The sequence below is a fragment of the Miscanthus floridulus genome, chromosome 7 (genome assembly GCF_019320115.1).
Source record: "Miscanthus floridulus cultivar M001 chromosome 7, ASM1932011v1, whole genome shotgun sequence".
In the NCBI taxonomy this organism is placed as follows: Eukaryota; Viridiplantae; Streptophyta; class Magnoliopsida; order Poales; family Poaceae; genus Miscanthus; species Miscanthus floridulus.
Genome location: NC_089586.1, coordinates 9,476,293 through 9,498,701, shown reverse-complemented (window position 1 = coordinate 9,498,701; position 22,409 = coordinate 9,476,293). Strand labels below are relative to the sequence as shown.

The 22,409-nt window shown below is 46.4% G+C and overlaps 1 protein-coding gene and 1 long non-coding RNA gene across 2 annotated transcripts; one reads left to right on the top strand and one right to left on the bottom strand.

The window, feature by feature from the left end:
- The first annotated feature begins 7,397 nt into the window (after nucleotides 1–7,397).
- On the top strand, nucleotides 7,398–7,769 carry LOC136465024 (secreted RxLR effector protein 161-like). Its single transcript, XM_066463927.1, has one exon. The coding sequence runs from the start codon at nucleotides 7,398–7,400 to the stop codon at nucleotides 7,767–7,769; it is 372 nt and encodes a 123-aa protein (XP_066320024.1).
- Nucleotides 7,770–18,149: 10,380 nt separating this feature from the next.
- Nucleotides 18,150–18,589, bottom strand: LOC136462511 (uncharacterized). The gene is made up of 2 exons (XR_010760740.1): nucleotides 18,510–18,589; nucleotides 18,150–18,414 (listed from the first exon to the last, which is right to left on the bottom strand). It is a non-coding gene; the product is annotated as an uncharacterized lncRNA (long non-coding RNA).
- Nucleotides 18,590–22,409: the final 3,820 nt, after the last annotated feature.

The following is a 22,409-nucleotide window of genomic DNA, read 5'->3' as shown; positions in this document are numbered from 1 at the left end:
TAGGCAATGCTCCTCAAGGTGATGCAACTAAATACATATAGTACTCCATAGGTCTGCAAGGTGATGCATATATATACAGCGTTGCCAAGACTAACTTATAACTAAAGTACTCTCCACAACTCAGTTTCAGTTTTTAGGATAGCAATTCGGCATCCTTTTGCTCGTGAGAAGTAGGGACTCAACGAATTAGGATGGGGAGGCATCGGAAGAATCCCTTTGGCTTCTCAACATGTGTAGGCCCCCTCGCCTGGTCTTCGCTGGTGGATGCTGTGCCACTGTTAATGCTAGATGCTCTGTCTTGTTTGGGTGGATGCTTTGCCGCTACGGCTTTGTCTCATCATTCTTGCATGTTCAGTTGGTATAGGTTTTTTTTTTGAGGTTGATGGTAGTCACTGTTTCTTTCTTTCCTTTTTCTTGTTTCTTTGCTTTGTTCCAGGTCAATTACCACTGGCTTGGTGATTTGTAATCTGTGCTATGAGGGCTCTCTTGTAGCTATGTCATGTAACTCTTTTTCTATTAATGAAATATGGGCTATATAATCCCGATCGCCAAAAACTAAAAATCGTCGCAACGCTGTTTCATCTCTATATCGTCATTGCACCATGGAGCGCCTAAACCAAGCTGTTACATCTCCTTTATCCTTGAGAGTTAAAACCATGTTGAAGTAGTCTTTTCCTCCCTGAAAAGCTAATAACACAAGCAAGAGTTTAGGAATAATTTATCCCAAACCTGGACTCGTAAGCCATTGATATAGGGGGCATTAATGCAGTTGTACCCTATAGGTGCTGAGAATCAAACACTACTGCCCCTTTCTAGAAAAAACAAGGGATAGATACACGTATGAGGATGTAAAATATACAAAACCTGGTCATGCAATGTGGCCTACAAGTTGCCAACTTACATGAGAAATGACACGGCGACAACACCAAGTCTATGAGAAACGAACTACGTACTCCATTACTACAGTAAGATAGCCCAACAAAACCATTTGGGACGGGATGGTTCTAGTCTTTGCATTGTGTTACTGACACGGACACTACTACACAAGAGACGCTCATCATTCTCTTGTTGGCATCTCCTTCCTTGAAAGTTTGAACCAAGTTCATGTAGTAGCACAAGCAATAACGTAGAAATAATGTATTCCCAAACCTATACTCGTAATATCGTAACAATACAAGAAAGTTTAGTGAAAATAGCTATTCAACTCATAGCAGTGTTCAAGTGTACTGAACACACAGGTCAAGCTGTCAAGCTCTCTAGAAGGCTGCCTTGATTCAGTGACCGGGGGGCATTATAGTAGTTGTGCCCTGCAGGTGCAGAGAATCAAACGCTACTACTTTAAATAAAGAGATTTTTTTTTTGCTATTTTCTGGGTCTGAATTTGTGACTTCTAGACTACGATTCATAGAAGCGGCTCAAAATACAACCGCTTCGTTCTACAAATCGATTTTTAGAGACGTCTTCTATTCCCAATCGCAACTAGAGAACCGTCTCTACAAATTGATAATTTGTAGAGGCGGAAAACTAAAGGTGGCGGGGCCAATAGCCTCTACATAGGCTTCCTAGCCGGCTCTAATATGGCTTTCTGTAGTAGTGTTAGACTCTTCGCTCCTGCCATGATCAACAAACGTGCTTCATGTGTGACTTCTCTAGCAGAACGTTTCCGGCTAATGAGGTGACGAAACATTAAATAAGACACACAATATATAGTTGTTGTGCGATGCTTCCATAACAACCAGGCGTCTAGGGTAATTAGCGACGAGTTGAATCCTTTCATCTACGAAGAAAACTTTTGATGGGAGGACAAAGTCCTAGAGTTTCCACCCTACCTCTTTCTTCTTGATGAAGTACCGATCAGATATGAGTGGATTGCTGTGTAGCATGTAACTTTGGCTACGTACAGGTCCATGAGATAGTAGCATGCCATCAGCTACATGCAAGTAGGTAATTGTGAACTCCGGATCTATTGATGGCAAAAGTGATCTCAATTTGAAAAGTCAGATGGATTAAATGAGTTGCTATATCTCACATCAATAACAGCTAGCAATGGCGGTTTATTATTCATATGCACATAGTCAGATTCAAATGGACACAGAGGACAATATAGCTTTTCATAAATTGTCTTAAAATAAATGGGAAATAAACACCTGAGTATAGCAATAAACTCAACTAGCTGATCGAAGGACGTGATATAGTAATGTACTCTAACTCCAACTCTGTAGTTTAATGCTACGCCAGTGGCGCATGGTCCTAGTATATGGCTGTATTAATGTGTACATGGTGAGCTCTACCGCCTGTGTGACAGATGCACATGCTCGTAAGAAACTGCTTATAACTACAAGCCAAATATATATAAGGAGACAAATGTATACATATCTAGAAGCAGTACCGCAATACTACGTACAATTACTATGCATGGAGGAGGGCTACCCTAGCGTTCACTGTTCGGCTTTTTTCATGTATGCCATCTGTTTTATGCTTTGGTGCTCATGCTTTGGGTAGGCTTAGGAGGACTCGGGAATTCAGTGTGCACGTCATGGTTCATCTGGGCCTGCACTATAGGCCTCTTTGTTTCACACCCTGGGAAAGCTGCCTGGCCTACTGCTATTCTCGAGGCTACAATCAAATAAACATTCCCTATGTCCTCCCACCAAGGCAATGCTATCAACATCTCTTCACATGAGAGGGAGCCACATCAACGAAGGGAATGTAACACGCATCGACTTCTCAGTTTGTAGGCTCGTCGACGTCAGCTGGTGCAAGGCAGTTATGGAAGACCAGTGTGCCGCCGAAAGTGAAGCTTGGCTGGCTATGCATGGAAGATGTTGGACAGCAGATAGGCGCCGATCGAAGACCTGGCTTGCAGGATTCTGATGAATGTGTGCTTTGTGACCAACAGACAGAGACGTTAGACCACCTTCTTCTTGGGTGCGTCTTCAGTAGACAGCTGTGGTCGACGGTGCTAAGGAGGTTCAACCTGGAGCTCGTCGTCCAAGTTCGGTAGGAAAACATCTTCACTTGGTGGCTTCTTCAAAGGAAAGGCAGTTCCAAAAATAGCAAGACCGTGAATGGACCTGTGGTCCAGTGGTAGGGCTGTCCAGTGGCACGTTACTTTTTTCTGGAATTTTTTTAGAAATTTTAGGATACACGCATGCATGCGCGTTCGGTGGTATTGCGCGTTTCTGTGCACCGGAGGCGACGTGCCTCCCAATCTCTTCTTTGCGTGTGTACGGACGCGCACGCGTGTGTATGAATGTGGAGTGTGTGGGTTGTGTGTGTTGAGTAATCTGCTGTTCCCCGGTGTGAACGCACGGCAGGGGGCAGACGCCGAAAGGGCTCCCTGCTGATGCACTGTAGCTGCTGTAGGGACAGGTGCCGAAAGGCTCCCCTGCCGTACTATAGCCACAGCAGGGGCATGCGCCAAAGTCAGTCATGCTGTCATATCTAGTTACTGTAGCAACATGGCTGCCTGACATGTCTGTGTACTAGGATTAGATGAGTAGAGTTGTATATATAGTTTTCCGCTGCAACTTAGTAAAGAGAGCGAGTTCAGTTTTGCCATCTCATCTGCAGAGCTTCGGCCAACGCTGGTGCTTGAGCTGCGTGTGTGTGCTCTGTTCTCTCTCCATTCTTCTACCTTTAGCCATGGTGAGTGGTCGGCAACGCTGGTGAGTGGTCGGCTTACCTGTGCCAGAGATCCAGGGGCTAACAAGTGATATCGGAGCCGTACAAGCGGCGTCGCCTAACAAACCGCTGGCAATGACGGACGGTTTGGAGATGGGCGATAGCAGCGGCGCTACTGTGGCTGCCCAACCACGACATGAGGTCGTTGTGTGCACGGTGCGGGAGGTCAGCGTCACCAGTTGGCCGACGCTGACTCGCACCAACTATGGCGAGTGGGCGGTGACCATGAAGGTCAAGCTCAGAGCTCGACGGCTCTGGAATGCTATTGACAAGGGCACCGACAACGAAGAAGACAACATATCAGCGTTGGAGGCTATCCTCGCTGCTGTGCCAGCGGAGTACAGGGAGCCGTTGGGGGCGAAGAACTCTGCTAAGGAGGCGTGGGAGGCCATTGCAGCGATGCACGTCGGTTCCGACCGCGCAAAGAAGGCGACAGCAAAGCTGCTGAAGCAGGAGTACGCCACCCTCAAGTTCAAGGATGGTGAATCGGTGGAGAACTTCTCCCTCCGCCTGCAGTTACTCATCAGCAAGCTGAGAAGCCACGACGTCACCATCGATGAAGAAGAGGCGGTCTCCAAGTACCTCCACTCCGTGCCGATGAAGTACATCCAGATCGCTCTTTCCATAGAGATGATGCTGGACTTGTCCACCCTCACCATTGAGGATGTGACTGGTTGATTGTGGGCGGTGGACGAGCGCCTGGAGTAGGCCACAACAACGATGGACAGCGGCGAGCTGCTGCTCATAGACGAGGAGTGGGCTACCTGGAGGAAGAAGTCTGGGGAAGCCTGCTCCAGCCGCGGTGGCGATGGCAAGCATAGCGGCAAGGCTTCTTCGGAGAAGAAGAAGAAGGTCGACCCCAATGCCTGCCGGAGCTACGGAAAGACGTGCCATTGGGCAAAGGACTGCCCAAATCGCAAGCAAGAGAAGAAGGCTGAGGCTCATCTGGCGTAGGCTGATGATGATGATGAGGCCACTCTCCTGATGGCGACGTTCTGTGCACTGCACGACGTTGAGGCCAAGGAGAAGGAAGAGGTGATGGCGGTGGAAGGGCCTAGGAAGGCTCTGAAAGCTGTCAATCTCGACGAACCACGCGCCCAAGTCCACCTCGGACGTGTGGGCAGCGAGCAGGAGCAGCGGTGGTACCTGGACTCCAGCGCTAGTGACCACATGACGGGCTCCAAGGCAGCCTTCTCTGAGCTCGACGACGATGTGATCAGCACGGTGAAGTTCGGTGATGGCTCAAGGGTGGCGATCCGATGGCACGACACCATCATCTTTAGGTGCTAGAACGGCGAGCACCGCGCGCTAACGGATGTATATTACATCCCGCAGCTGCGTTCAAGCATCATCAGCATTAGCCAGCTGGATGAGCGTGGCAGCGAGGTACTGATCAAGGACGGCGTCCTCAGGATTAGGGACTAGGAGCAGCGGCTTCTTGCCAAGGTGAAGAGGTCCTAAAACCAGCTGTACCTGCTCGACCTCAAGGTGGAGCAACCCATCTGCTTGGCTGCACGGTGCACGGAGGAGCCATGGCTGTGGCATGCCCGGTATGGACATCTCAGCTTCGACGCTCTTGGTCAGCTGGAGAAGATGATGACTAGGCTGCCTCACATCGATCACGCAGACGAGCTGTGTGACAGCTGCCTAGCCGAGAAGCAAAGAAGGTTGTCGTTCCCGAAGACAGCGAAGTACCGCGCGACAGAGACCCTCGAGCTGGTCCATGGTGACCTCTGCGGGCCAATCACGGCAGCCACAAACGGTGGTCGGCGGTATTTTCTCCTGCTCGTGGATGATTGCAATCGCTATATGTGGCTGCAACTCCTAACGAGCAAGGACGAGGCGGCGGCGGTGATCAAGAAGTTCAAGGCGGTGAATTCACTTCGGTGGAGTTCGCTGCGTACTGTGTGGATCAGGGTGTGGTGCGACACCACAGCGCGTCATACTCGTCACAACAGAATGGCGTGGTGGAGCGGCAGAACCAGACGGTGGTTGTCATGGCTCGATCCATGATGAAGGCAAAGGGCATGCCGGCAAGGTTCTGGGGTGAGGCGGTGACCACGGCGGTGTTCATCCTCAACCGCGCACCCACCAAGGCCCTAAAGGGTAAGGCACCATTCGAAGCTTGGTATGGGCATAAGCCGAGCGTGTCCTTCCTCCGGACATTCGGCTGCATCGGCCACGTTAGGAAGACAAAGCCTCACCTCGACAAGCTGGAGGACAAGAGTACACCGATGGCACTCCTAGGCTACATAGAATGTACCAAGGCGTACCGGCTCTAAGACCCACGTGGAGGCAAGGTGCTTGTCTCGCACGACGTTGTGTTCGACGAAAAGGCAGCCTGGGACTAGAACAGTCCGGGCACGGGGGAAGCTGGCGGCTTCACCAACACCTTCGTCGTCGAGCACTTGGTCATCCACAGTGGTGGAGACACTAGAGAGGAGGTGCCGACCATTCCAGCAATAGAGCCAAGCACTCCTGGGGTGGTGCCGAGTGGTCCTGCAGTGGAGCCGACCACTCTAGGACGGGTGCCGAATGCCCTTGTAGTGGAGCCGAGAAGTCTTGTAGTGGTGCCAACCACTCCAAGACTAGTGCAGAGCACTCCTATAGTGATGCCGACCACTCCAGGAGTGGTGACGAGCAGTCCAAGAGTAGTGCCGGGCACTGCAGCCGAGGTGCCGAGCACTCCAGGTGTTGTGCCGACCACTCCGATAGAACAAGGAACTCCATCAACATCGAACGAGTTTGCCTCACCTCCAAGCGACATCACTGAGTTCCTGGATGCCTTCCACGACGGTGAGGAGGTGCGGTTCCGCAGACTAGACGACATCATCGGTGGCCTAGGGCCCTCAGGCCTGGCAGGTCGGCTGCTCAATGACCCAGAGCTGTTACTCGTCAGTATAGAGGAACCACCCACGTTCGGGCTGGCCGAGCGCGATGCAAATTGGCGACGGGCAATGCTGGAGGAGATGAAGGCAATCGAGGAAAATGAGACTTGGGAGCTCGTTGATCCACCTCCAGGATGCTGTCCGATCGGCCTGAAGTGGGTGTACAAGGTCAAGCGGGACGAGCGTGGCGCCATTGTTAAGCATAAGGCGTGCCTCGTCGCCCGAGGCTTTGTCCAGCGTGAGGGCATTGACTTCGAGGAAGTCTTTGCGCTGGTAGCGCGCATTGAGTCTGTCCGACTGCTACTGGCTTTGGCAGCAGCAAAGGACTGGTGCGTCCATCACCTAGATGTAAAATTGGCCTTCCTCAATGGTGAGTTGGCGAAGACGGTCTTTGTCAGACAACCTCCAGGTTTCGCTGTTAAGGGAGCGGAGCACAGGGTGCTTTGACTGCGCATGGCGCTCTACGGGCTATAGCAGGCCCCACGAGCATGGAACGCTAAGCTTGACGCCACGCTAGGCGAGCTTTGGTTCACGCGGTGTGCAACCAAGCACGCGCTCTACACGCGGCGATGGGGGAAGGAGGAGCTCGTCGTTGGCGTGTATATGGACGACTTGATCATCACCAGTGCTCGTGCGGAGGACATCGATAGCTTCAAGCGCGAGATGGCGGCTCATTTTCGAATGAGCGATCTCGTCGCGCTCTCCTACTACCTCAGCATCAAGGTGAGACAAGGGAAGGAGGCGCTCATGCTCGGTCAGAGCGCGTACGCCTCGAAGCTATTGGAGCGGAGCGGCATGGCTGAGTGCAAGCCGTGCTTGACTCCGATGGAGGAGCGACTGAAGCTGACGAAGGCTAGTACCACGGCAAAGGTAGATGCAACGCTCTACCGGAGCATCATCGGCGATCTACGCTACCTAGTCCACACGAGGCCGGACATTGCGTTCGCCGTGGGCTACGTCAGCCACTTCATGGAGGATCCCCGAGAGGATCACTGGGCTGCGGTGAAGCGGCTGCTGCGCTACGTTAAGGGGATGGTGGACCAGGGGATCGTCTTTCCGAAGACCGGCGGAAGTAGGCTACAACTCATTGTGTTCAGCGATGCAGACATGGCGGGGGACATCGACGGACGGCGGAGCACCTCTGGCGTGCTCATTTTCCTTAGGTCGGCTCCAATCTCATGGACGTCGCTGAAATAGAAGGTGGTGGCGCTATCCACGTGTGAGGCAGAGTACGTGGCGGCGGCCACAGCGGCGTGCCAATCTGTGTGGCTGCGTCGGCTGCTGGGCGAGCTGACCGGTGTGGAAGCTCACCCACCAGCACTGATGGTGGACAACTAGCCCGCCATCGTCCTCGCGAAGAATCCGGTTCTCCACGACCGGAGCAAGCACATCGACGTCAAGTTCCACTTCCTCAGGGATTGTATCGATGGAGGGCAGATCGTCATCGAGTTCGTCGAAACTGGTCGGCAACTCGCGGACGTCCTCACCAAGCCGCTCGGCCGTCTTCGGTTCACGGAGCTGAAGAAGATGATCAGCATGGAGGGGGTTCTAGGGTTAGCAGCAGGATTAGGGGAAGAATTGTTTAGTAATCTACTGCTCCCCTGTGTGAACGCACGGCAGGGGGCATGCGTCGAAAGGGCTCCCTGCTGCTGCACTGTAGCTGTTGCTGGGGTAGGCGCCGAAAGGCTCTCCTGCCGCACTGTAGCCACAGGAGGGGCAAGCGCCAAAGTCAGCCCTGCTGTCACATCTAGTCACTGTAGCAGCATGGCAACCTGATATGTCTGTGTACTAGGATTAGATGAGTAGAGTTGTATACATAGTTTTCCACTGCAACTCGGTAAAGAGAGCGAGTTCAGTTTTGCCATCTTATCTGCAGAGCTCCGGCCAACGCTGGTGCTTGTGCTGTGTGTGTGAGTGCTCTGTTCTCCCTCCCTTCTTCTACCTTTAGTCATAGTGAGTGATCGGCAACGCTGACGAGTGGTCGGCTCACCCGTGCTGGAGATCCAGGGGCTAACAAGAAAGGAGTTGCTCAGAAACTTGCCTAGGTTCTTTTTTCTACCTTGAGTTTGAAGCAGCGCAACAAGACAGAAACGCAAATGTTTAGACTTTAGAGTTTACAACAAGGCCTCCGACACTAGTAGATATATTATATATATACTTGCTTGGCTAGGACATCAGGTCCAATTATAAAGGGATTGGAGATTGTCGATGCAGCTTCATAGAGAGAGAGGAGAGAGAGAGAGAGTACACATATAAGAAATAGGGGTGCAGTGCAAGCTCGATGCTTTAGAAGACACGCTGCATGCATACACGCACGGCAATGACGGAGCTTCTCTTCGTGCCTAGCTAGCTAGCTTGTCTTGGTTCTGGTTTCTTCTGTGCTCGCTCAGCTCATTCTCCATTCGTATGGCCTTAAGCTTAGGCTTGGGAGTCACGCGGAAGACATGCATCAGTCTTACATGGTGCACTTGCAGGGTCTTAGTTATATTAATTAGCAGACGGAAACTCGGGACAAGGCCATGTTCCGCGTCCTAGGATCGGATTCTAAGCCGTGGCAAAACAGCGCGGCTTCCTTGTCCTCACCGATCGGCTGCTGTTGATTCCAGGCCGTGGCACAACAGCGTGGCTTCCTTGAATGAATGGTCCAAATATGTACACACTTTCTACTATGGTAGTATGATCTCTAAAAGCAACATCATGTGGCCTGCATCCCGCTCTTTGGTCACATTGTTACGAAAACCTGCAGGCTGCTAAGACAGAGATGGTTAAATAGCCACAAAGGTTAGTTGCCTCTCAAGGTATAGCTCTGTTACTTCTAAACCAACCATAAGGGTTCGTAAACCTGTTGACGGAAGTCAGAGTTTGAGAGGCATATGGTAGAATGAAGCAAGTAGCACTGGAGCAGGTAGCACGGTTTGGTGACCTAGTTTTTTATACCAGGTGGGGGTGTGTTTGATTAGTAGCCACACTTCACATTTATGCAAGTTTGACCAAAGTTGCAAGTGTTTGACTGGCAACTAAATTTAGACAAAGGTTTCGTTTGGGCTCCTTCAAGGATCGATGGTCCAAGAGAAGGGGTTTGAATTGAGCTCTAAAATTTAAAGCAACAGCCTTAGCTTATGCATACTCTACACCCCTAGCACTTTGACAACTAACTTCTTCTATAAAAGCAAGCAAGAAGTCGTTAGAGCCATCAAATCTAATGTCCTTTGCTGAGGTTAAGATAGGTCCTTAAGAGATGGGGACATCAAATTTAATTAACTTTATGCCAATGCTTGCATCAACAAGTGTTGTGCCTTATGAACCTCCAAGAATGTCGAAAACAAAGCAATGATTGATTGGAACAAAGGAATGCATTTTGTCTATAATGTGTTTTTTTCACCACAACTACATGTTTTGCCCAAGAGCTCAACTTAACAAACTCTTGCCACCATAGCCATTGGTTTTCCTTTACTATTAGCAAGGTTGGTAATTTGATATCTATGATCACAAGTTAAAAGGGCGTACCCAGTGCAGAGAGCTCCCGCTCTGTGCGGGGTCTGGGGACACTGGTAGAGAACCGAGCTTTACTCCCGGTGGGGAACCCCCTCTAGTCCCGGTTCCCCACCCGGGAGCAAGCATCCGGGACTAAAGGGGGGTCCTTTAGTCCCGGGTCAGGAACCGGGACTAAAGGAGGACCTTTAGTCCCGGTGGGTAACACCAACCGGGACTAAAGGTGCCTCCTGACATGCCACGATGGCCGGCACCTTTAGTCCCGGTTGGTAATACGAACCGGGACTAAAGGATTTTTTCTTTTTTCTTTTCTTTTCATTTTTTTGTTTTCTTTTCAAAATAGGTTTTCGAAGTCGTATTGTACGATGCTAATTATACATTTATACGCGCATATAGTATGTTTCGGTTCAAACACAATGAACATATTAAATCACACAATTCAAGCATAGAAATATATTTATATATATATATATATATGCATGCATGCATCATATATATATTTACATGCATGCATGCATATGTGTATTTTACATTATATTATTTCATGTGCATATATTACAAAAGATTGCATTATAGTTGTTGTGACATAACAAGTTTCCTCTCATCCTCTAGCTTGGCTTCAATGGCAGTGTTGGGTCGAAGTAGAACTCGCCCTTGGAATCGATGACCTGCTCATTAAAAAATCCGGCTATAGACTCTTGAATTGCTTTGATTTGGTCTTGCCGTATGACCTTTTCCTCCAACCATCGAGTCTACAGGTTTGAATTAAAGGAAAATAAATTAATATATGTACATATATATATATATATAAAGACATAGTAACACAATCAATAATAATAATTAAATGAATATATAGTGTATTTTTAACGTACTTTAAGTCTCTCTGTAGGAGTTCTTTGGGAGAGCACCTTGATAAACTTGCAAACATAGTAACCACAGTAGTTGTTCCCCTGTTCCTGCCTCAGACACCACTTTACGAGAAAAAGATTTGTCATCCAATCTGGTGATCCGGTGAAAGCTATATGTTTAATTAATAAAGATGATGCGATTCAGGGGACTTACTTTCAAAGGAATTACATTCAGTGGCGCTTTGCATTTTTCCATGTGTTGCTTCTCAATAAAGGTTTTCCAAACACTGCCCAATAAAAAATTTGCCACGTCATCAGATATAGTTAATCATCATGTTTGTGTGTATATATAGTTGCTAGAGATCCTGAAATTACCTCTGGATAATATCTATCATATCTTGGTAGTCTTGTTGTGGTTTTCTCATCGAGTCATAGATTATCAAGTGACTTTTCACCAGATCGATGTCCATCAATATCCAGTGATTGCTGCATGTGTTTATAGGATATAACGCATAACACTCATTAATTAACTAGAATCAACATATGAGCCATTAAGGCTATGATCGACATGATTAACACTCACTTGAAGTTATAGGGAAAGAGTATATCCTTCTTGTGGCGTTGGTTCACTAAGAAGTTCATGATGTTACTCTCTAACTCAGACTTCCAATTAGTCATTGGAGTAATTGGGTCTTTGAATACTATATGGGGATCAACAAAATCAATTTCATTGCAGCCTTCCTTTCTGAGCTCTGTCATTGTAAATCTGCATATATATAGTACTTGTTAGGATAATTTATATGTATATACACACATATGATGAGTTTAATAATAGATCGAAAGAATTATTACTTACAGGCAATAGCAGCTAATGATAACTTTGTTCAGAGAGGTCAGGTGGCATAGTTGATGAAATTCTGCAAAGTCAACATACATAACATCATCGCCACGAAACCAATGTTCGTCTCTAATTCTGACACCAACGCAGAAGTCTCCACTAGTAGACGCCTGCATGTACCACTTGTTTAGCAGGTACATTTGCGTCCCCAGATCAGATAAGGCTTGAGGGTTGTATAAACTCTAGCCTAGTACAAATTTTTTCTTCCAAATATCAACCTCCGCCGCACTCTCAATGTTTCCATCACCAAACATCTGGTAAAGGTCGAGACCAGTCTCATCAAGAAATTCACCAAGGTGATCCAAATCGACATCCAGAGGTATGTTTGCCTGATGCATTAATCCTAAATTCGAACTATATTCATTACCAACAACTAGCGGGGGGATTGATTGGTGCGCTTGTTGTCCGAGTTGGGCAACTCCTTTCCCTGCCCGCTTCTTTTTCTGTGCCGCCTCAATTGACTTGGTGAGAGTGCGGTCATAGTCTGATAACGTTGATTTGGACGGCTTACAAGATTCCCGCTGTTGTTGCTGGTAAGAAGTCACCTTTTTTCTTAAAATATCCGGAGCTACGAAGAAGTACGGTTTCTCTGGGTTTCTCCTTGCTTCTTGATTCATTTTAAGTTTGTCATAGAATCTAGACATGTCTTTTTTATATGCATCAGTTCCTTCTTCCTTCTCTTCAGATATTATTTTGGGAATAGCCCTTGGTTTCACGGTGGCTTTCTTTGCAGGCGGGGACTGGTTCTTCGTTTGAGGGGCTGGCCTCTTGCTAGGCTTCTTGGTAGGCGGGGGTGGGGGAGGCGTTGGAGACCTCCTTGGAGATGTTGGCAGCGGCGTTGGAGACCTCCTTAGAGAGGGTGTGGATGCAGCCTCGTCTTCCAACACAATGTCATCGTACAGAGCACTATGATGATCTGGTGATTGAACAATTGGATTTAGGTTGGGGGAGGATCTGCTACAAAAAAAGGAATAACATATTATTATGAGCAGATTGTTAATTATTTAAGCCAATACAAATTAATGATGTAGTGTTTTCATCCGCACGTACCTATGGTGAGGTAGTTCAGGAGGAGGTGGAGCCAACATCCCTGGAATGATGATGTAGCGCTTGCGCCATAGAATGAATGTCTTCTCCGCTTCTCCTAGAGTCTTCTCGCCATCACCTCCAGGAATGTCAAGAGGCAAATCACTAAAACCTTTTTCAGCTTTATCTACCGAGATGGTAGCATATCCTTCTTGGATTATATTCCCATGAATCCTTGGTGTCTTGGTTCGGTCGATAGGATTAACAAGACTGATAGCCACCTTGATTGTGGAATTCTCCTTCGGAATGTGTAGCTCACACGTTGTACAAGGTTCAGTGACGTCATCCACAGGGAAGCGCAGTCCTGTGTCCCCTTGATTTGGTATCTCCGTGGAAGCGCAGCTGCTTTTCAACTGAACAGATTGGCTAATGTTGATTCCTGGCTCTGATGCCTGCTTGCTTGCACTCACTGCTATTTGCATTTGCCTTTTGATTTCCTCCTGCATTCTCGCTTCAAGGTTTTTTTCCCGCTCCTGTGCTTCACGCACCGCTTCCTCCAACCTCTGGAGCCGATGTGCCTCTTCTTCCTTCTTTCTCTGGCGACTTCTGTAGGAAGGTCTGTCCTGAGGGAATCCATGCTCCCACGAGACACTTCCTTTGCCTCTAGTTCGGCCACCATGTTCAATAGTCCCGATGGCGTATGTCAGCTCATCCTTCTCTCTGTTGGGCCTGAACGCACCACTAGCAGTAGCTCTCTGAGCATAAAACAATCTTTCTGCTGCTTCTTGCAGTCTTGTGCCATAAACGCACTTCCCTGTCTCCTGGTCTAGTGTTCCCCCATGAGCGAAAAACCAATTCTTTGCACGTTCTCCCCACTCGAGTGATTCTGGTCTGATACCCTTGGTAAGAAGGTCTGCTTCCATTTTGTTCCACTTCTTAATGGCAGTCGGGTAGCCACCTGATCCCAAGGTATGGTGGTATGTCTTCTGTTGGGCATTACGTTGGTTCTTTATCACCCGACTCACACCCTCTTCCGAAGTCTTGTACTGTACAAACTCATCCCAATAGGGCCTCTGCTTTGAGATCGGGCCTGGGACAGTAAAATCTGGTGCTATGTTCTTCTTGACATACGTCGTGTATAGGTGTTTCTTCCAAGTCTGAAACTGGGTGGCCATCTTCTTCATTGCCCAATCCCTAACTCGCTCCTTCAATTCATCACCATCTATTATATCATCATAATCATCTGTTTGGAGCGTGAAATGTACCAAGACATCATTCCAAATTAACGCCTTGTCACGATCGGAGACAAAACTGATATGAGGAGCATTGGTCTTCTTCTTCCATTCACGGGTACTAATAGGGAGCCGGTCCCATACAAGGTAACCACAGTGGTGCACAAATTTTATTTTATTCGGCCCCCCCGGTTCTCCTGTATCCACATTGAACTCCGAGATGATGAAGCGACCCTCCAATGGCTTTTTGGGACCTCGAACATTTTTACTCTTCGTTGTAGTTGGTTGATGTCGATCCAGAGGGCTACAAAACATAAACATTATTTTTAATGTCATGAGCACACATAAGACATATGATAATATATATATATAGCTAATAATAAAAAATATATACTTGGCCAATATGTTGTTGCTCATTTTGTTCAAGAGCTAAGTACTGACTCCCGTCATCTACATCCTCTTGCACGTTATTTTTAGCACCATCATCGCTGGCAACTTGAGTGCCAGTGTTGATCAAATTCATCATCAACTCCTCCTCATCCATATTTCTCGGGTCGGCCATCTAGCTTCAAAAAACAAAACCAATATATAGTACGTCAAATCTTTGCTTATTACATGCGTAAAATCTACAAACAATATGCATTATTAAATCTTGCCCCTCGATCACGGACGCAATTCGCCACACTAGGATGAACTACGTCGGTACTAGGGCGAATTAGGGCACGAGAAAGGGCGGTGTGACAAGAGTGGCGGTGCTCCACTCCGCCATATATATGTCTGTACACATGGGTGAACGAGGGCGGCGGTGCTCCGCCGTATACATAGAAACGCATGGACGAAATGCATATGAATACAAATGACGTATATATACGTGTCGGCGCGGTGGCCGGTGTGCTGACGACGATGACGTGAGGCGGGCCGGCGTGCTGACGACGACGACGACGTGAGGCGGGCCGGGGCGGTGTCGGTGCGTGATGTTGTGATCCTATGTACCATGTGAACCATGTAGTCATTCATCATATGAGAAAATTCTATGTTAATAATGTAAGTATAAGTCATTATGAAATATAAGTATATGTGTCTTATTGCTCATATAACCATTACTATTTCCGAAATGATAAGAATTTATTTTCTTCTTCTACAGGCGATCTCTGATGCTATGATATAAAGTTTGAAGATAGTCTTCGCGGAAAAAAATATGTAATGCTCATATTACTTTAGCAACATTAATATATTATATCTGTATATTCAAAGTTCACAAATGAAGAAACATTGAAGTTTTCCTTCATTTGTCTGTAGCCATGCATGCAAGTCCAACAAAAACTGCTAACATCATCACATGTGATATTTTTGATAAACTAAAAAACGCTTAGTTTACAAACTGGGTATCAAAATTGAGTTCCTATTTGACCATTATATATCCTACAACAAATCCTTCAAAAAAAAAGACCCTACATGAATATATTTGGATAAAATTTCGTTAACAAACATTGATCTATGAAGATAGAAAAAATTCTTCTATTGAAACTACATCTTGAAATAATGGCATATCATATAGTGATGAATATATGGCGGTTGATGGGCTGGATCATTAGCGGATGGTTCGTAGCGTTGTTTCCAAATAATATATAGCGTGTTTATTATACAAGCCATGGATTTACATCGATCTAATTAATTTCTAAAGTAATTTCATTGGTGATCCTTAATTATACTTGTCATTTAGAGTTCCAAATATTCAAAACTTGCCTTAAGATATGTTTTTATTTAAAATCATTTAGAGTTCCAAATATTCATTTTTAGTTTCTAGATTTTGTGATTCAAAATTTGGAATTTTCAATCGACCTCGACCTTTGACATGGCTTACACCAAAGTTGTAGTTTTCGACGTGATCTATAACTCGGCAGTGGAGGGCTCGGACGAATGTACAAAGAGATCGACGAATATATCACCTCGATCAAGCTCGGCAGTGTACGTACTGGAGGGCCTCGGGCTGGCGCGGTGGGGCAACGCGCGGTGGAGGGCCTCGGGCGCGGAGGAGGGCGCGGTGGAGGGCCACGGGCAAGCGCGGAGGAGGGGCACGGGCGCGCGCGGTGGAGGCCGCACAAGGAAGAAGACGGCGGCGCCGGTTTCACGGAAGGCGAACGGACGCGGCGCGAGGAAGAAGAGGGCGGCGGTGTTCGACGAGGAAGAAGACGAGCGGATCGATCTGCCAGGCGCTGGAGGTTATATAGCAGAGGAGAATTACTCCCGGTGCCAGCCACCAACCGGGAGTAAAAACCCTTTACTCCCGGTGCGTATTACCAACCGGGAGTAAAGGTGCCTTTACTCCCGGTGCGTGTTACCAACTGGGAGTAAAGGTATATACTCCCGGTTGGTAACACGCACCGGGAGTAAAGGCTTTTTTTTGGCGGGCCACGAAATTGCAGCCCACCTTTACTCCCGGGTGGGCTTCCCACCCGGGAGTAAAGGTGGCCTGCAGTTTCGTTTCCCGCCTGTTTTAAGCAATAGTCTTGTTAAATACAATAGAAATGCAATAGTTTTTATTAAATATATAGTAAATTAAATAAAAGGCATAAAATTATTTTGTTAAAAATATGAATTTTATTTTTGTTTATTGCACATAGGAAAAATCGATAACCTAACTTTTTTTATTTTTTGTTAGAATTATAAAACATAATGTAACTAATATTTATTATTTCGTTAATGCAAAAATGTAGTGTTTAATTAAAATTATTAAAATTATTGGTTTTGGACAGGAAATTTGTTTTCACATCATTTTAACGTTAATAAGTGGTCTCAGGTACACATCGATGTCATTGCCAGGTTGCTTCAGGCCTTGGATGAGCACAGGCATCATAATGAACTTCCGCTTCATGCATAACCAAGGAGGAATGTTGTAGATACTTAGAGTAACAGGCCAAGTGCTATGACTACTGTTCTGCTCTCCAAAAGGATTGATACCATCTGTACTTAAAGCAAACCTTAAGTTTCTTGCGTCATTTGCAAACTCCGGGAATTCTCTGTCGATTGCTCTCCACTGGGACCCATCAGCAGGGTGTCTCAACATATTGTCTACCTTACGGTCTTCTTTGTGCCATCGTAACAATTTTGCATGTTCTTTGTTTCTGAACAGACGTTTCAAGCGTGGTATTATAGGAGCATACCACATAACCTTGGCAGGGATTTTCTTACGCGGACGTTCGCCCTCAACATCACCAGGGTCATCTCGCCTGATCTTATACCGCGACGCATGGCATACCGGGCATGCATCCAATTTCTCGTACTCTTTGCCACGGTATAGGATGCAGTCATTAGGACATGCATGTATCTTCTCTATTTCTAGCCCCATAGGACAGACAACTTGTTTTGCTTCGTAGGTAGTGGCGGATAATTCATTGTACTTCGGAAGCATCTTCTTTTGGATTTTTAGTAACTCTCCAAATCCCTTGTCAGATACACCATTCTTTGCCTTCCATTGCAGCAATTCTAGTGTGGTTCCCAACTTTTTCTGCCCTACATCACAAGTTGGGTACAACAATTTCTTGTGATCTTCTAGCATCCGCTCGAACTTGATCTTCTCCTTTTCACTTTCACATTCTCTTTGTGCATCACGAATGACCTGACAAAGATCATCAGCCGGCTCATCTTCTGCGGCTACCTCTTCTTCAGCTTCTCCCATTGCAGTATCATTGAAGCACGCACCATCAGGAATAATATCATTGTCGTTCCATTGTTCTTCTTCATCTTCTTCCATTACAACACCGGTTTCTCCGTGCTTTGTCCAACAAATATAGTTTGGCATGAAACCCGACTTGAACAAGTGTGAATGAAGAGTCCTTGAGCAAGGATATTCCACCGTATTCTTACATATGGCACATGGGCAGCACATGAAACCGTCGCGTTTGTTTGCCTCGGCCGCACGTAACAAAGAATGCACGCCGTCAATGAACTCTTGTGAGCGACGATCAGCATTATACATCCAATGACGGCTCATCTGCATTACATGACATAAATATCATATTAAAACCTAGATCATAATTAATTATTTAAACAACATGCGTGCCACCACAAAAGATACAAATTTATGAAAGCATCGCTACAATGTAGACAATCCCAACTACCACTAAAAGAACTAAAGCTAAAATACATTTCAGGAGCACAAGGATTTCACGACCAATCTCAACTAAAACAGACAGATCCCCCGATTGTGCAACATCTTTGGGCTTCTTCGGCTGGATCACTGCCTCATTAGCCGCCGTATCTGCCTGTTGTGCAAGATATTTTTGCACGAGTTCAACATACTCTTCCTCCCAGTAGAAGCCTGAACATCGTCCACTGCCATCCCACTGAAATTAAAACAAAAAATTAGAACTTTAATCACAACCATCATGAAAATAGGTATAAACTAACCATAATCATTAAATACGATAAAATAACTCACATTGCGATCCGGACACTTGTAGAAGATACGATCCTTGTTGGGACCCTCCTTCTTCACTCGGTACTCCATCACAATCTTCGTCTCATCACGACACTTGCCGCATAGAATGAGAGGAAGGCCCGGCCTAAGTCGCTTTGGAAACCCATGAGAGGCCGAGGACCCGGAAGCAGTTGCCATCTACTCTCTATACTCATTTTTTAATACACTATAAATTTCTTCTTTTATAAACAAATAAAATTAACAAACAATAAAATTATCTAGATCTCTAAACAATGATATTTTTAATGGTCATTGTGTTCTCGTCTTTTACTACGGCAGGTAAGTAATTCATATGATATTTCCGCAAATTAACAGAAGAATGGGAATGTACACACATAACAGACTACTACGACGATATCGAGACGTGTGAATAAATAACCATCCGTACTAATTGACCTTGCTTACGTGATCATCTCGGCGAGCATTTCTCCACCGGACAGCACCGTACTTGGTCAAGGAAGAGCTCCGATTCTATGAGGAAGGGAACACGGTCTCCCACGACCGTTGTCGCTCTCCCTCGTAGAATCAAAGCTCCTCCTTGATGTCCGTTACCGCTCGACAGAGAACATGCTTGCCGAGCTGAACACGGTCCGCAAGTTCAACTAGTACGGATTTTCTATAATTTTCTAACTATTTTCTAAGTTTTTATTTATATATACTATGTTTAGGTACGGTGATTGACAGACTACTACGACGATATCGGGACATGTGAATAAATAACCATCCGTACTAGTTGACCTTGCTTACGTGATCAGCTCGGCGAGCATTTCTCCACCGGACGGCACCGTACTTGGTCAAGGAAGAGCTCCGATTCTACGAGGAAGGGAACACGGTCTTCCACGACCGTTATCGCTCTCCCTCGTAGAATCAAAGCTCCTCCTTGACGTCCGTTACCGCTCGGCAGAGAACATCCTCGCCGACCTGAACACGGTCCGCAAGTTCAACTAGTAAGGATTTGCTATAATTTTCTAACTATTTTCTAACTTTATATTTATATATACTTTAACCTTCTTTCATGTAAATATGCAAGCTTAAAGTGATTTTGAGCTCAAATTGCTTACAAATGAAAAAAACCACAATAAAGAACCATAAATATATATAGTGAATAAAATGGCATAAGAAAATGGTAAAAAATGAGAGTATGAGATTGGTAACCTTTACAACTGAAGAATCGACGGAGGAATTGAAGAAATCGACGGAGGAATCGAAGAATGGATGGAGGAACAATGGAGGGAGGGAGGAAGCAAGAACACTACTGCAGTGAGCTTCAAAATGTGCTGAGCTCGGGCTCGGGGAGGAATAGGAGACGGCCGATTTATAAAGGGAGAACATTTAGTCCCGGTTGATAGATCCAACCGGGACTAAAGGTAACTTTCCAACCCCGGGCGCAGCCACGGCCCGGGAGTAGACCTTTACTCCCGGTTGGAGCCACCAACCGGGAGTAAAAGTATACCTTTAGTCCCGGTTGGTGGCTCCAACCGGGACTAAAGGTCCCTGCCACCTCTGTCTGGCGCAGTAGCCGTTGGGCAGGGACCTTTAGTCCCGGTTGGAGCCACCAACCGGGACTAAAGGTATTTCTAGTCCCGGGGGCAAAAAATTCCGGGACTAGAGCCCATTTTGGCCGAGGATCAAAGGTCTGTTCTCTACTAGTGGGAAAGGTGTTAGTGGCAAGCCTTACCCTCGCCTGTGCAATACGAGGAGACCGCGACTCGAATCCGGGACCTTCCGATCACAGGTGGTAAGACTCTACCGCTTGCACCAGGTCCTATGATCACAAATTGCATCAAAAAAATTATAGGCGAGTAAAAGTTAGCAAGGAAGGTATGACCAATGATGAATGTATGATGGACATGCTTTTTGTCGATTGTGATATGTGCTTTTTAGTGGTACTTGACTCGATGCAGATAAATTATTCTTTGAAGTCCTACTGCTTACGGATTTTTTTGAGGTGTGATAATCTACACAAGTTTATATCTAGAGTCGATAACTTAAATCCTACGTAGGATAAGCTTGGGTTATCCAACTGGTCTTAGGAGCCAAACCATTCAATGGCTTGCTGTTTTTTAGATGTCATGATAAAATGTCAGTGGTATTTCTATCTAGATAGAGAAGCAAGGGTCGGTAGTGACGAGTATAGACCTAAGCACTCACTAGAGGCAGAGCTTCGTTAGAGCAAATTAAAGATGGGCCACCATGGCCCCCCCCTATGTTTGTGCGAATTCCATAGTAAGAGCAGCAATGCTTATGTTGTTTTACTGATTAATTTTCAAAGTGACCTCTACTGACATTGTGTTGGCCCCTCCTGGTTTTGGGTGCAAGCTCCACTCTGCTCACTATTGTGTAGCAACACGGGATGATCTTTTTTTATTTCCATCAATTTTGAGTATACAAAAGGTCACGGGTTCAGGTTTCTGTCCTTCATCTACTGTATCTAAATAGGAGAACCCCACTAACTTATTTTCCTATGATTTCGTGAAGCCACGTCATTTAGGGTCCCACCACCACAAGTCTGCAGCAGCCGAAGCCCCTCAGCACTGTGAGCGCACCTCTGCCTGTTCACCTTGATGCTGTTGCATGTTGGCTTTTACTGGCGACCCACAGTGGCCATAAATGCACCCGATTGAAGCATCTAGAATACTAAACAGTCGTTTCTGCGTTTCTGCCCGTCTGTCTCCCTCCGTCTAACCATCTTCTCCACGTACAGAGGCGCCCTCCCTTTATATATGAACCTTCTCAATGACAATTCGGCTAGGCATGTTCATTAGTCATTTGTTCTTACGTAGCCATCCTAAAACGTGCAGAAGGCTAGATCGCTAGCTGCACCAACCTAGCACAGGTGATATCCACGACCTACTCAGTGATATCTAGCTAGCAGGTCTACATGGAGTTTTTTTTTCGAACACGCATAAGAGCTACGTATCATTATATTAAGAAGAATAAAGGATTGGGTTTAGAAACCCCGTACAGCCACACACCTATACACACACCCTTTTACATCTAATATTGTACCTCTCTCTCAAAATTCAAACTTGACCCAAGACACTAGAGAGGAACTCACACATTGGCAGGCTCTAGAGCAAGGAGATTGGATATTCCCCGAGCTCCGGCCAAACTCCACAAGAGAAACTCATCCTTTACTGAAACCAGAACACTATTTAGGCTCCGTTGAATCCCATCAAACACACAACGATTGCGATGATTCCAAATAGACCAAGCTCCCAAAATGATGATGGAATTGAGACCTTTTTTAGTCTGGCAACCCCAGAATTAGTTCTTGCTCACCATGCATCAAAGGAGTTGTCATCAGGCGGGGGGAGAGGTCCTGCAGGCCGACCTTATGTAGAATGTTGTACCATACTTGCCGGGAGAAGACACATGAGATCAATAGGTGTTCAATCAATAGGTGTTCAATCGTTTCCTCAGCTTGATCACAGAACGGGCAGCGTTCAGGATGGGGCAGACCTCTTTTAGCAAGACGATCTGCAGTCCAGCACCTATTGTGTGCCACTAACCACATGAATAACTTGCATTTGCCTGGTGCCCAGCTCTTCCAGATTCTTTCCCAAGGCCCAAACTGCATAGCTCCAATAAAAAATCCCTCATATGCAGATTTAGCAGAGTACACTCCTGAACTAGAGAATTGCCATATATGGGCATCATCTACTTCAGGTTGCAAAGTCAAATAGGAGAGAAGGTCCCACAATTTGAAAAACACTGGTCTGAAACTGGGCCCCGTTCGCTGGTCTGAAACTTGGCTGAAACTGACTGAAAAACACTATTCTGACTGAAATGTTGTAAGAGAAAAACACTGTTTCGGCTGAAAAAAGAAGCCGAACAAGCCAAATTTCAGACCAGTATCAA